This window comes from Channa argus, chromosome 17 (genome assembly GCF_033026475.1).
Source record: "Channa argus isolate prfri chromosome 17, Channa argus male v1.0, whole genome shotgun sequence".
NCBI classification, from domain to species: domain Eukaryota; kingdom Metazoa; phylum Chordata; class Actinopteri; order Anabantiformes; family Channidae; genus Channa; species Channa argus.
Window position 1 is genome coordinate 21,535,232 of NC_090213.1, and position 15,269 is coordinate 21,550,500.

Genomic DNA, 15,269 nt, shown 5'->3' on the forward strand with positions numbered 1-15,269 from the left:
TGCCAAAGGAGAATGATAGACTCAGCCTTTCATGAAGTAAGACTGAACCAGCAAAGCACATGGGAAAACATTCCCCCCCTTCTTTATTTCTCCCTCCCCCTCCCTTTTTCATCAATTGTTGCACACTAACCCTTTTTTTTTCTCGCCTTTTTCTTGCCTACAAACATGTTCCTGTTTCTTTCCCCTTCTTTCATTTTCTTCACTTTCCTTAAACTCTTATTTTTTTCCTGCCTTACCTTTCCGGTGACTTCCATCCTTTACTGTCATTACTGGCTATAACATAGAGTCTAAAATGATACAAATGACAGAACCCGTCTGCAACAAATCTCTGCAATGATGGGAAGAAAAAAAATAAATCCCGAAAAGCAACTTCTAACCTATGATGTGTCTAAGTGGAGGACCACAAGAATGCAGTGGGAAGCTCCAAACTATCCAACAGAAATGTCATTCTCACTCCAAAACGTGTTCATAGGTCAGGTTTTTGAGCTACAATGTCATCAGCAATGCTTCAGTTTATTTAAAAGGCCTCGCAAAAATGAACGGGTATTATATGAGGTGCCTTTAGAAGAAGTACTTGGGTTGTACTATGAGGACACAGAATGTTCCCAAAACAGAAGCAAGATGAGTGAAATTATTGGAGCCTGTGTGTGTGTGTGTGTGTGTGTGTGTGTGTGTGTGTGTGTGTGTGTGTGTGTGTGTGGTCATTGTGTTGCACTCTCATTACACTTGGCAGTGTTACACCCATAACCTCTCCAGCTATAGCAAGACCTGGACCACTATTGCATTCTCTCTATTCCCATCTCTCAGATTGTCAGCCTTACTCCCACTTGCTGTTTGTCTTGCCAGCTACTACCGCTGCTCTTTCTGATCCAAAAGATAGACTGAAATACAGTTAACTATTAAAAATGTTGGGAAATATCTCCTCTCATATGGTTATTTGTTCAGGATATGCTGTGTCCTTAACACGCCTTTTTAAATTGCAATCAGTGAAATAAGCCCAGGGCTAGATGCTTTCTGAGGCTTTAAAAAAGAAATTATCTGACCTAACTGGGGCTCCCAGCTGTGGGGTAGCAAACATTTTACACTACTGTCTTTTGAAATGGATATGAAAGAGCCTACATTTACCTCGAATAAGGTAAATTCACAAAAACCTGCTTAGAAAGCAACACTCTAAATATATTTTGTGCTTGTTTGCTTCTGTACAATTTTTGAACGTGTATTTTTCTGCACCACACTGATTGTTTCGCCTGCATAAATAAGTTCCACCTACTGTACATGTGGCCACCACCACCAACCGCTATAATCACTGTCACAGAGCTAACACCACCCACTTCCACCTCAGGGAATCGAAGAGAGACAAGAGCTGAGGTGTCACAGCATCCACCAGGAGCAGCCTGGTGTCAGTATCAGGCCTCATGCTAGCTCTGTTTGTGTACCTGCAGTATTTTTAGCTTCCAAAGACAGGGTGCAAGACTGAGTCAGATTTGGGTTGGCTGAACTTTCCTAACTTGACTAAACAACAGTGCACTTTACAATACAGAGCGAAATTACTGTTCATTGCAACTTAATTTATATTTTAATTGACTCTATCATAGATGATTTCAGTGTTTTCATGACTTTGAATGGCTACTTTATTATTTGTATTATTATCGTAATATTGTATGATCATCTACTTAGTAGCCAAGTTATTATGAGCAAGATATGTGGGAAATGCGGTGACACAAATGCCTGCATTGCATTTCATGACATAATCTAGAGTCAATTAAGTTTCTCTAAGGAGGTGGTCGTGGTTGGGAGAGTGTCAAAGATGATGCTGGGTGACAAGAACCCAGCATCATCCTTTTTCACTAATACAGTATACTCATAATACGGTTTTAAAACAAAGTTGATGTTGAAGAAAAACTTTGATGACTGACCTGATGCATGTACTGTATACAAGGATAATTTACTGACCATGTTGTTACAATGCTGTGTTGTCCTATTTCCTGGATATATTTTTATTTATTGCGTTTTGTCCTTTTGGATTTATCCCATCAGTTCAGGGTCACCACAGCAGATCATTGTCTGCATGTTGATTTAGCAGTTTTTACGCCAGATGCCCTTCCTGACACAACCCACCCCAATGGGGTGTTAGGGGTTTCATTGTCTTGCCCACAGAAACTTTGATATATAGCCAGGACCGGGGATCGAACCACTGACCCTGTGGTGTGTGGACGACTGCCTTACCAGCTGAGCTGCCGCCATCCTATTTCACTGTCCTATTTCCCGGATATCATGGAGAAAAAAAGCAGCATTTAGGAAAACAATAGTTATTAATAATAACAAGCAACTGCATGCATTTTTGAAAGTGTGTACAAATACTACACAGTCAACAGTACAACAGTACTTTAAGTAAAATTAAGCTGTTTGAAGTCATAGGAAAGAAGTGTTTACTCATGGACTTCAGCTTGATTACAATTCAAAGAGGCAGCCCCACAATGTTCATTCACTGTGGAAATATGACCCACATTTTGTAAGGGAAGCATGCTTTGAAGTTTGAAATTAGACTGGGGAACATTTACTCTTCCTTTTTTCATTAAAGTCCTAATATCAAAGCTTTTGAAGACTCAATTAGCCACAAGTCTGGTCTTGTCATAGAGCCACTTTGGACTTCCCTTTTATGGAGGGTCATAGAGAGCACTACGCTTGACGAGGCTGTGATATATACTGGTGGTCAGATTTGTTTCTGGCCACTATCTTATAGGCTGCACAGCAGCATATTTCATAAGTATAGTATGTTTGTATAGCATTATGGCTTCGCAAATGACATCATTCAGGATTCCTGGGCCATCACAACGCAGCATAAACCATAAAGCATCTGGTTGTTGGGGGTGTGTGTAAATCCAATCTGTTAAAGGGAGCACTCTGGTTACAATGCTGCAGATGAGCATGATGATAAGTGATTCAGGGTTTATGTGCTACATAAGAGAGAAGATGAAAAGTCATTGCTAAATAGTCACATATCATATGTGCAAAGAATGAATTCAGCAACCTGTAGACAGCTTTACCACATGGAACCATGATACCAATTAAAAATAATAGATAAAGACTGATCTATAAAAGTATTTATAGATTAAAAAAACGTATTTAGGTTGAGTATCAGCAGCCCTCACAATGAGAAAAAGTGTAATTATTTAACCCTTAGCTTTATTAATCTTTAACTGCTGGGTTTTGTTATGGTTTTGTGCTTAGCCAAAAAGGTACTGCAAGACTGGAATAAAATTCTATGTATCTATATATATATCTGTCTATGAAATGTGATGTACATAAACTTTATCAAATAGGTAACAACATTGATTTAACCTAATTTAATTGTGATCCTCAATGCACAGGACAAATGACAGGAGAATTATGTGTATTGAAGTACCATTTGGAGTTTTATTAGTATTTGGGTTTGGGGTTGTAATTACTAACAAATAAAACTACTAGTTACTAATATTTTACATACAATTGATCAGCCTGTTGTTCATGCGATTGTAGTAAAATGCATTGGAAATTGCAAAGTTATAACTGTACATAGTTATAAATGTTATAAATGTACAAAAATATAACCTTCAACTATTTTCTTTTGCGCATTCGGTGGCTTTAGAAAGTATATGTATGTAAGTTTAACTTATGTGATAGATTTAAATTCATACTGAAATCTCTCACATAGAATTATTCACATTTTTTGCTGTGGTTCTAAAATGCGGTCATGTGTATCCACTTTGCTTAATTATTTTTTTATTATTATTAAAATGTGTCTACAACTTGAGGAGAGAACATGTGTTAATTTTAATTGAATGGACATAGTAGAGACAGAAAAACCTGTTCATACAGTGCCTTGCACTGTGGACAATAAAACTGTCCACATTCCGTAACGTTAAAACCACAAATACATGGATTTTATGTGATAGACCAACACAAAGTGGCAAATAACTGTGAAGTGAAATAATTTTTTTTTTTTGACAAATAAATATCTGAAAAATGTCATGGTAACTCTGGAGGAGCTGCAGGTGATCCACAGCTTAGGTGAGAATCTGTCCACAGGACAACTTTTATTCATGCACTCCACTAATCTGGCCTTCATGGAAGAGTGGCAAGAAGAAAGCCACTGTTGAAAGAAAGCCATAAGAAGTCGCCACAAGCCATGTGGGGGACACAGCAAACATGTGGAAGAAGGTGCTCTGGTCACATGAGACCAAAATTGAACCTTTTTTTTAAACTTTGGCCTAAATGCAAGATGCTATGTGTGGCTGAAACACTGCACATCACCCTGAACACACCATCCCCATCATGAAACATGGTGGTGACAGCATGACGCTGTGGGGATGCTTTATTCAGCAGGGAGAGGGAGCTGGTCAGAACTGATGGGAAGATGGATGGAGCCAAATACAGGGCAATCTTAGAAAATACCTGGTATATTCATGTGTAAGAATTGCCCAGTCAGAGTCCAGACCTAAATCAATCTATGACAAGACTTGAAAATTGCTGATGCTCTTCATCCAATCTTACTAATCTTGAGCTAGTTTACAAAGAAGAATGGGCTAAAATGTCACTCTCTATATGTGCAAAGCTAATCAAGACATACCCCAAAATAATTGCAGATGTTATTGCAGCAAAAGGTGGTTCTACAAAGTTTTGACTCAGGAGGCTGAATACAAATGCATGTCACACTTTTCAGATATTCCATTTGTAAAAGTTTTGAAAACCATTTATCATTTTCACAATTACAAGCCACTTTGTGTTGGTTTATCACATAAAATCCCAATAAAATACATTTACATTTGTGATTTTGAGGGGTATGAATTCTTTTGCAATGCACTTTCACAACCCTGTCCTTGTGTTTAGTTTGTCCCAGCTTTATTTCCTGTCCTTATCTTTTATTTTGTTGCCCCTCCTGTGTCACTTCCTGTTACTGTTTGGCGTCTGTACCTACCTCGTTTGTCCTGATTTGTTTCAGCTGTTCCCTTGTCCTTTTAAACCCGTCTTTCTCTCAGCGTCTCTCCTCCTGTCTTGTTTCCCTGTACCCGGCCTTGTGTCTTCCTGTACCCAGCGTTCGCTCTTCGTTGTCGGTTGTTCCCTGTTTGTTTACCACGTCTGGTTTGGACTCCAGTTTTTCCATTTTTTGTCTGAGGTTTGGTTATTCTTTTAAGTTTGTGTTTATGTTGTTGGTTTGTTGCACTTGTTCCTTTTTATTGAGTGATTTTTAGTTGTATTTCACCTTCACCCTTTTATTTATAATAAATACACCTTTTCGTTGAACCTCTGCTTGCCGTCTCCTCACTTGGGTCCAAAAACCAAAAGAAAAAAAGTGTGTGTGTGTGTGTGTGTGTGTGTGTGTGTGTGTGTGTGTAGAATAAAACTAAATTACTAAAACAAGTATCACTTTGACTATAGTAAAAAACGTGTGAGAACTTACCTGCAGCTTTATACATACAAATACTAGAACACTAGAATACAGTTCCACACACCAGCCTATTAACTGGATGCATTCATCATTGTTCAGTTAGGTGTGTCCCTCCCTAAATGAGCAGGTTGGCTGCACTGAGGCGCTAGAAGCAGATGCTTAATTATTAGAGCCCCATACTTGGCCCAACACTTATTTGCGAAATTCTATTATAGAAATAGGCCTAAACAGAGCACAATTTTTACAGTGTCTCCCTTTGTCCATTTTTCCAAATAGTCTCATATTCAGGTGAATTGGACAAGGACGATCGTCTCATCTATTATCTCAATTTTAGAGAGGGTCTATCCTACCCACACTCTTCTCTGAAACCAACCAAAAAGCTCCCTCCATAACATACTTAAAACTGAAAATTTTCCTTTACGTTGACTGTTCATTTAAATCAGAGCTAGAAGGCAGAAATTATATGGAGGGAGATTCATATAATGTATCCTAAAGTTTGAACAAATCTACTTACAACTTTTCTTCTGATTCTAAAAGTAAGCTTCAGGCTACTGATTAGTTTCTTCTTTACTCTCATAGGGAGTGTGTGTTTCATCACACTGGCAGACCCGGCTATAGCTGCACTATATACTGATATGGAGAAGCTATTTGAAGATGTTCCTCATCACAGCAAGCTATTAGAGTGTACATGGCTGTAAGCCAGACACAGAGGGACGGTTTTCTCATTCAGATTGTGCTTTTTTAAAAATTAACTTGCAATTCATTATCAAAGCCTGCAGTGATATGCATATGACATATAATTATAATTACAGTATTTTACTCCGTTTAGGTCTCTTCTGGTATGATGGAGTGTTTCATACAATACAGCACTATCTGTCAACCTGCACGGAGGTTATAGCTTGTAGTCTACTGCTCCCTAGAGTTTTGGGGTTTGCACTGCAACTTGTGCTGCCCCATTACTTTTGATCTCATGTTTTACTAAAAATATTAACTTTAGAGTTAATATTTAAATCTTTCTCTGGTATGTGAATAAATACTGAGTAGTCATTTGTTACATGTTGTGACTTATGGTACAGTCACTTGTGTAGTATTTGGTGATAGCTTTATTCTGCTTTTTATTGTTATGGGAAATAGATAAAGAATATTGTTAGATTTGAATTGTTTAACATGTGCGTAGTTTATAGAGAATGTTGACATATGAAAGCATAAAACACTTTGCACTTAACAAGGTCGATGCATAGATCAGCTGCCGATGTCCAGCAACATGTTCACAATTTTCAAGTTTGCCTTTCAATATATTTTTGCACAGAATAAGGAGTTTGGATTGCTGTGAAGTGCTTTATGATATTTTCAATTTAAGGACACTTTGATTGGTTAGTTTTAATATTTAATTCCTTTTCACATAATTGAGTATTAGTTTCAGTTTTTAATTTTGTATTTTAGTCAATGTATTTTAGTCTATATATATATATATATATATATATATATATATATATATATATATATATATATATATATATATATATATATATATATATATATATATATATATATATATATTTGTCATCGATTATAACATGAACTACACATGGTTGGTAAGCAGGGGAAGAAACAAAGTGAAGCTCCTGGACGGATGTATTATTATTATTATCTGCGTTTAACCTTTAAAACCTCAAATACTAAATTTGCGCGGAACGGTGAGAGCGGAAGGTTTGTCCTTGTTGCTCTCCGTATTACGTCACTGTATGTTGACGTGTGGATAGGCAGAGAGCTGCTGTGTTGTTAGCAAGCTAGCTGATGCGTTTTGAGAGCGTATGCTTAAAGTAATTTAAAACACAGTTGCCTGTTTTACAAACACACAAACCTTTAATAATGGCAGCTGACTGGGAAGAAATTCGTCGGCTGGCCGCTGACTTCCAGAGAGCGCAGTTTGCTGACACCGTGCAAAGGTAAAACACCCAACGCTACAAACATCTGCCACTAGCAAAGCAAAAGTTAGCGTTACAGTCTCATTTGAACCTTTTAGTAACGCTGCAACCAGAATAGCGTGCTTTCTGTGAAAAGCTCAAGAGAAAATGAAAACACTACAGCTGGTTGGCTTTCGCCATAATGACACTTGTGCAAACCTTCCCACAGGCTGTCTGAGAGGAATTGCATTGAAATAATTGCAAAACTGGTTCAGGACAAGAAGCTGGATGTGGTGCACACTCTTGATGGAAAGGAGTACATCACCCCAGCACAGATCAGCAGGGAGATCCGCGATGAGCTCTATGTCAATGGAGGTCAGTTGGACACATTTTAGTAAGGCCAATAAAAAAAAAAACTAACAAGTACATTCAAAGTAGCAATAGTTACTTGTAACATGCATGTATGTTTTATTATTACTCCAGCTCCAACTTCCAGTTGTAGTATGGACAACTGTAGTATATTCATAATTGGACATAACAGCAAACATCCTTTTGTCTTATTCTCTTGCACCATGTTATTTCACAGGGCGCATCAACATTGTGGACCTCCAGCAGGTAAGTTAAAAGTCCTCTGACATGTGTAGGTTGTGCAGCTGTGATCCAGGCTAATCAAGCCCATCATTAAAACATTAAATATGTGATCTCCTTGCAGACCATCAATGTGGATTGGGTCCATGTTGAAAATAGGGCCAGTGAAATTGCAAAGTCTGACAAAGGGGTTCAGCTTGTACTTGGACAACTTATTGATGAGTGAGTATTAAGTAACACTTTTATCAAACTAGAGCTAACAGCTTGATATATTAGTTTGTCTAAATATATTTTTATAATGTAAGTAACCAGTTAAATGTAAAGTAAAGTTTGAATTTCGGATTTCTGCAGCACCTACCTGGACCGTTTAGCTGAGGAGATGAATGACAAACTGCAAGAGGCTGGTCTGATCAGTATTGCGGAACTTTGTAAAAGCTATGACCTGCCAGGAGATTTCTTAACTGAGGTGAGTCACACTGTGGCCAGTCTATACCTGCAAATGTTTATCAGTCCTTTCAGGCATTAGTGTCATTTTTCTTAAAATCTAGAAGATTGAATCTTTGCTGTCTGTGATAACCTTGGTTTATTTAAATATGTTGCTGCTTGCTGTACTCAACTGCTGGAAAAATCCTGTGCTTTGTATTATACATATATATCAGGAGTTGTCAAAGCGTCTTGGGAAGCAGATCCAAGGAGAGATGGACGAGTACAACAGGGGGGTTATATTTACTCCAGCATTTGTTGCCCGCCACAAAGCTAGAATACGAGGAGTGTTCAGTGCCATCACTAGGTAAACATTTCGCACACTTCGTTTTGTACAAGAAAAACTTAATAAACCTAATACCCACCTGTGTTTTCATTGTGTAGGCCCACACCTGTCAGCAGCATGATTGGAGCGTTTGGATTCCAGGAACATCTTCTCTACTGTAAGAATGCTCTGATGTTCGATTATTATTTTAATGAAATTCAAAGGTTAAGGGGGCCTGGTGGCTTAGTGATAGAGCATCGGGTTGGGATGCAGAAGGCAGCAGGTTCGAATCCCTACACGATCACGTTTGGCCCCGCCAAGCCACCCAGGGCCACCTTGGTGCCGCTCCCGAGACCGTATAAAAGTGGGAGGCTTGTGGCAGGAAGGGCATCTGATGTAAAAACTCATGCCAAATCAATGTGTGGAACATGAAAGGAACAAGCCGAAAGCCCTTAAATTTTGGTTTTAACCTAAAGGTTTTTCTTGTTGCCAGCTGTTTTGGAAGAATTGGTGAATAATTGCCGCCTTAAAGGAAGTGTGGTAGGGGGGCGGCAGGATAAAGCAGTGTACATCCCTGATATTTACGCCAAAACCCAGAACACTTGGGTGGATTCCTTCCTTCAGCAGAATGGATATTTAGGTATTTATTATTATTATTATGCATCTATGTTGTGTTGCATTTTCATTTTCCTCTCTGACATCACCTCTTTTTACTGTGCACACCCCAGGAATTTCACATTACAGCATTACAGCTTCCCCTTCTTACCACCCACTGAGGACACAGGGAACAGCAGAGAGCCCTATTATAAAAACATAACACTTCAAGAATAATTAGAACATTAAACAAACCTCTTTTTTAAAAATAATTTCAGAAGAGTAGAAAAAATATAAACTTAAAATGTAGGACACTTGTCTTGGATTTTGCCGCTCTACAAATACATTGTATATTCACAGATGTGAAACAATTGTGCGAAAAGACTAAAGTACTTTTGGTAATACACACAACCATACACAGCAGAAAGTCCTGGCGCAGCAGCTTTTTATATTCTGTTTGTTGCTGTTTTTTCTATTTGGAGGGTTCAAATAAGAGAGGAGCACTAAACAGTCTTTATTAGTGAAATCCAACACTGTGCACGCGTGCAGTATCCTACATACTACATACTTGTAGGATTGTACAACAATTTTTGTCATGTTTAAATCCACCTTCACAGCTGCAGTGTAAAATGTGTGTGAAGTGTCTACAGTATTGCAAGTATAACTGCTCAAGTCTCGCTCCTGCAGAGTTTGATGCGTTGGTCAGACTGGGAATCCCCGATCCCTCCAGTTACATTAAGAAACGCTTCAAGTCCAACAAGCTGCTCTTCCTGCGAGCAGCTTGTGTGGGTCAGGCCTTGGTGGACCAGGTGGAGGCCTCTGTAGAGGAAGCTGTCAACTCTGCCACGTGGACTGATATACAGGTTGGAGTTAAGCTTTAATGCAAATAATTATCTTCTTGTTAAAAACAAGTTTCTTAAGTTTTCTCTTCTCATTTTGACCCTGGCTGCTTTAGCCAATCCTGCCCAGCTGCTTGTCGGTAGAGGACACTGGGATGATAATAAACCAGGCTATAAGGAACACTAACGTCCAGTCATCTGCCAGAGTGCTGGGAGGCACAGTCGTCGTTAGTGAGAAGTTCATCAGCAACTGCCTTTCTCTGTTTGATGAGGGCATGCAGCAGAAAGCTCAGAAGGTTTTCTTATGTCACCCAACTATTTAAATACGCAAAACTAAACGAAATCTCCTTGCATCTATTTACAGCTTTATTGTTATGTGGTTTGTAGGAAGTCAAGAACAATCCAGTGTTTCTGATAACTGAAGATGATCTAAAACACGCATCCATGCTGACAGACAGCTCAGCACCTTCCAAAAAGGAAAAACGAGAAGCTGAGCGCAGGAAAAAGGCTACAGGTTTGTTACTCCACCTCCCCCTCAGACTAACATGCATGTTATCCCTCTTGGCTTATGTGTCATGCACTTTCTTTCAGAGGGCAGTGGCAATGTGAAAGGAGGCGGAGCAGGCAACGCCAGAGAGATCCGGTTTCGTAAAACCAAAAAGAAATCGAGGAAAGATGAGGACAGCGATGAGGAAAGTGGACCTTCACAGCAAAGTACACAAACAACAACAAAGCAATTTTATCTTCTAGGGAAACAATGTGTCTATATGCAGATTAGGCTTGTTCAGTGAGGTGTAATGGCTGGTTGGATAGAGTCTCTCCCCTGGGTTGTTGAAGCTTTTTTTCATCACAGAAGACAAAGGTAACTGTAGAATCCCTGTGAGACTAATTAACTTGTGTTTTACTTTTGCCAAGATCGCAGCAAACAAACTGAAGCCCGGTTTATGGCCGAGGAGGAGATCGTAGCTATTTTAGAAGAGAGAGTCAGTGACTGCCCTGAAGAAATTCTCTATGAGCTGGCAGAGCATTTAGTTAGGTAACACAAAGGTTTCTGTCTGAAGTTTCCCTGAAGAGAACAAAAAGTCCATTCTCTAACTGTTAATGTGTGTGCAGGCCTCTGAATAAAGCTTATCAGGAGGTACTGCGCACAGTGTTTCTGTCCTCTACCAGCTCTCCTTCAGGAGCCAACAAGAAGCAGAACATGAAGGATCTCCAAGAGGAGATCACCAACCTGTACAACAACATCCGACTCTTTGAAAAAGGCTCCAAGTTCTTCTCTGGTAAATCAACAGTCACACATGACCAGATGCTTAGTATTATGAAACCCAAATGACTCAGTTATCATTAAATTGCACTTAAAACATAATAAAAACAGACAATCTAGCTTGTCCTTTGTTTGTAGTATTTATTAAGTGAAGCGTTTTGTCCTCAGAGCGTTATTAGATAATCATACAGGTGCAGTATATGTCACAACGACTTGTTGCCACGACATGACTATTTCCACATTTTACCAAACTGTATTCACATAGTGTGACTGGTTTTGATTTTGATGGATTTGTTTGGAGACCTTGGCTATGTGGCCATTGTCAAAGTTAAGAGAACATTGTTGTAGTCATTTCGGGATGGCGCAGCCCGTGAGTCATTAGTAGTGTGTCTAATTGCATAAACTCCCACCAGCTGTTTTACTTTGATACTTTATTTTGCTTTAATCTTCCCAGGGCTTTGGCCCTAATGATGATGATGAAATTGGAAATTGCAGTTTAGTTTTTCAGAATAGACAAGTACCAGAAATTATTAGTGGAAAACAAATTATTTTCTTATTTAATCTGTGTGACAGTCAGAAACTTCAAAAACAGGTCAAGGTTCCAGTCGGTTAACTTAATGAATATACTGTGTTCATGCAGATGAAACCCAGGTCCACATAGCTAAGCACATGCTGAAAACAGTGTGCACAGATGTCACCAACATCCTGGTGAACTTCCTGGCTGCTGACCTGATTATGTCTGTGGAAAACCCCAGCTCCATCACCAGCGAGGTCAGGAAAAACACATGACTTCTATTCAGAATCCACAGAGCCTCAAGTTCATGAAGTCATTTTCTCTGTTCAGGTCAGAGTGAAGATTTTGGGTAAACTGCCAGAGGAGACCAGAGGACCTCTTCTGAAGCTGCATACCTGCCTAAATGGGAAAGTATGTTTCCTGTCAGTTACATCAGCAGCTTTGGCTCAAAGCTCATATGTGAACACACTCTTTAACTTGTGTTCTTTGCAGACCATTGAAGACTTTCTGACCAACTTGGAGAGCTGTGCTGAAATGTGTGGATTTATGCTCAAGAAGGGAGACAAGAAAAAAGAGAGGTATTTAAACATGAGAGCACTTGTTTTGTTTTTGATTTTTAGTTCTTCAGCCCTGATGTGTGTATGTGTGTGTTTGTAGACAGGCCCTTTTCCTGCACCGCCAGGCTCTCAATCAGCAGCTGAAGGAGACGGAGGACCCAGCTCTGGTTCTCCACCTGACCAGTGTGCTCCTGTTTCAGGCGAGCACCCACTGCATGCTCCATGTTCCGGGACGCTGTGTGCCCCAGATCATAGGCACACTCACAGGCCGAATACCTACAGTACGTCTCACACTTACTGTCTGCAGCTGAAAACCTCAGTAACCCACTTTTCACATCCCCCTCACTCCCCACATCTCAGTTATTACTGTTCAGAGTAAAGGAGGCTGGCTAGAGGAGATGAGTGAGAACACTAGAGACTGTCATTTGTGCCTGTCTTCTATCAGAATGGCACAGCCCTTCATTGGAAATCTGCTCCAGCTGTTCTGTCTGATCTGATCTAACGTCATTAATCTGTAATCTCACCACCTGCTTTAGATTTCATTTAGGATGTGATTTAGTATTTGATTTAAATTTTATAAAATTTTCACTTTGTCACAACAGAAAATAACCTAAATAAATCAGGAGACATTCTCATCATAACATGGATAAATGAATAACAAATAGATTGCAACAAAAGGTAAATAACACATTAAGTGGAAGATATTCACCTAATGTGGCTAATTTGGAAGGATAAGGCCTTATGCTGTCATCATTGGGTGTGTTGACTCCCATCACTTACATGGAAAGCATCTATTGGAGGGATCTCATCTTCTTCTTTTCCTTTGGGCTGTTCCCTTTCAGGGGTCTCCACAGCGAATCATGTGCCTCCATCTAACTCTGTCCTCTGCATCCTCTTCTCTCACACCAACTAACTTCATGTCCTCCCTCACTACATCCATAAATCTCCTCTTTGGTCTTCCTCTAGACCTCCTGCCTGGCAGCTCCAACCTTCTACCGATATATTCACAGTTTCTCCTCTGAACATGTCCAAACCACCTCAATCTGTCCTCTCTGACTTTATCTCCAAAACATCTAACATGAGCTGTCCCTCTGATGTCCTCATTCCTGATCCTGTCCATCCTCGTCTCTCCCAAAGAGAACCTCAACATCTTAAGCTCTGCTACCTCCAGCTCTGCCTCCTGTCTTTAGGATGTTGGATATTGGAGGGATCTCATAAAAGCCTTTATTAACTGTCTGATTACAGCAAGTAAATTATGTTATATTGCTCTTGAAAAACTATGCTATAATCATCCAAACTACAAACGATGTCTAGCTTCACTTAGACTGTCCTTGCTGGATTCCTTTCTCCTTATGTAAAGGAACAAAGATGCATGTATGGTAAAGGGAAGCACCCTTTGTGTGTTTTTAATGGAAACCCCATCTACAGTATAAACAACAGGGTTGCAGTCAGAAGTCCCAGCCCACAGTTCAGATAAGTTTAGTCACTGTTTTTAATCAACACTCAGACACAATAGATTTCTCATTTTGTGCAGGTACCTTCATTACACACACACACACACAGAGAGAGAGAGAGACTCATTCACTCACTCACACACATTGAACATTAAAGGATGCTATGTGATAGATTTGTTGAATGAGTTATTAGTTGCTCTTATTTTCCCCAAAGTCCATATTGGTTGTGAATAGATCTTTTTGTGACACAGTGCCACCATGGGCTTGTTCCATACATATAAAAATTCAGCTTAAGCTTGTGTGATTTTTATTACCCATATGCAGATACCAGGATGTGTTCTTCAGTAAGGAAACTTTTATTTTGTATTGTGAAAAAATCACGTTGGCTGCAGCAAGATACTAGCATGCATTTCCTACAGACCTGAATATTTATCCAAAATCAAGTGTGTATGTGTGTTTCCATGGAAACCTACAATGGTACATCTTTATCTCTGTCATAATGGATGTTTATTTGTGCTTCAGTGTGGTCTAAATGCTTCAGCAAGTGTTGACAGCATGCTACTTCAGATGTTTTCAGACACCGCAGCTGTCAGTAATTTCCATCTGCTGCAGTGTGTTTGTTGGGGGAGTTAAACTGCTAAAATGTTTGTGTGTGTTCCTGTGTTGGTGCAGGAGCAGCAGCAGCTGCTGTCTGCCTATCAGAGCCTGGTGGTGAAGCAGCTGGTGAGCCAGAGTCAGGGCAAAAAGCAGGAGGAGGCTGAGGGCGAGGTCGACAAGCCAAAGGAGCAGGACGAGGAGGTCAGGAGCATCCGCTCCCAGCTCATGGCCCTGACCCCTCAAGTGAAGGAGCTGGTTCTGAAGAAGATCACCGAGGACTGAACATGTTATTAATGAGGGAAATGATTGTATGAACTGATCCACAAATATATCTTTTTATAGTATTAAATTGTATTAATTCTATTAACACTGCTACAGCAGATGTTATTACTGTATTTTTGTGATTTGTGGATTTAATTCTAAACTGTGGAAACAAATTCCTGTTTGGGATGTGTCTGTAAACCTAACTTATAAATCCTCAATGAGGCTCTGATTTTCATGCATACATTAAAAGCCCAGCTCTTCCTCCCTCATGTTGTCCCCCTGAAGTTCTTCATTGTCAGACGTTGTAGATATGTCTTACTCACTGTTTTCCAGGTCTCTATAGCAACACTAATGTCACTGTGAAATTCTTAAACCTTGGAAACAGACGCTGGAGTTTTCTGGTAAATGAAAGCTACTGATGAAGAACTTGTGACATGGTCAAAAGCTCCAGAGCAAGAGAATATGTGCTGAGTGATTAAACTCTGTCAGATTATTCAAAAGCCATTGCGACTGTG

The 15,269-nt window shown here is 39.6% G+C and overlaps 1 protein-coding gene across 1 annotated transcript; it reads left to right on the forward strand.

Annotated features, from left to right (window-relative positions):
- The first annotated feature begins 7,166 nt into the window (after positions 1-7,166).
- On the forward strand, positions 7,167-15,023 carry ufl1 (UFM1-specific ligase 1). Its single transcript, XM_067482570.1, has 19 exons — positions 7,167-7,377; positions 7,565-7,710; positions 7,922-7,950; positions 8,048-8,145; positions 8,275-8,389; positions 8,583-8,713; positions 8,791-8,849; positions 9,165-9,311; positions 9,953-10,128; positions 10,221-10,400; positions 10,492-10,618; positions 10,696-10,818; positions 11,020-11,140; positions 11,218-11,384; positions 12,009-12,139; positions 12,213-12,293; positions 12,375-12,460; positions 12,540-12,720; positions 14,566-15,023. The coding sequence occupies exons 1-19, from the start codon at positions 7,301-7,303 to the stop codon at positions 14,770-14,772; spliced, it is 2,382 nt and encodes a 793-aa protein (XP_067338671.1). The 5' UTR covers positions 7,167-7,300; the 3' UTR covers positions 14,773-15,023.
- Positions 15,024-15,269: the final 246 nt, after the last annotated feature.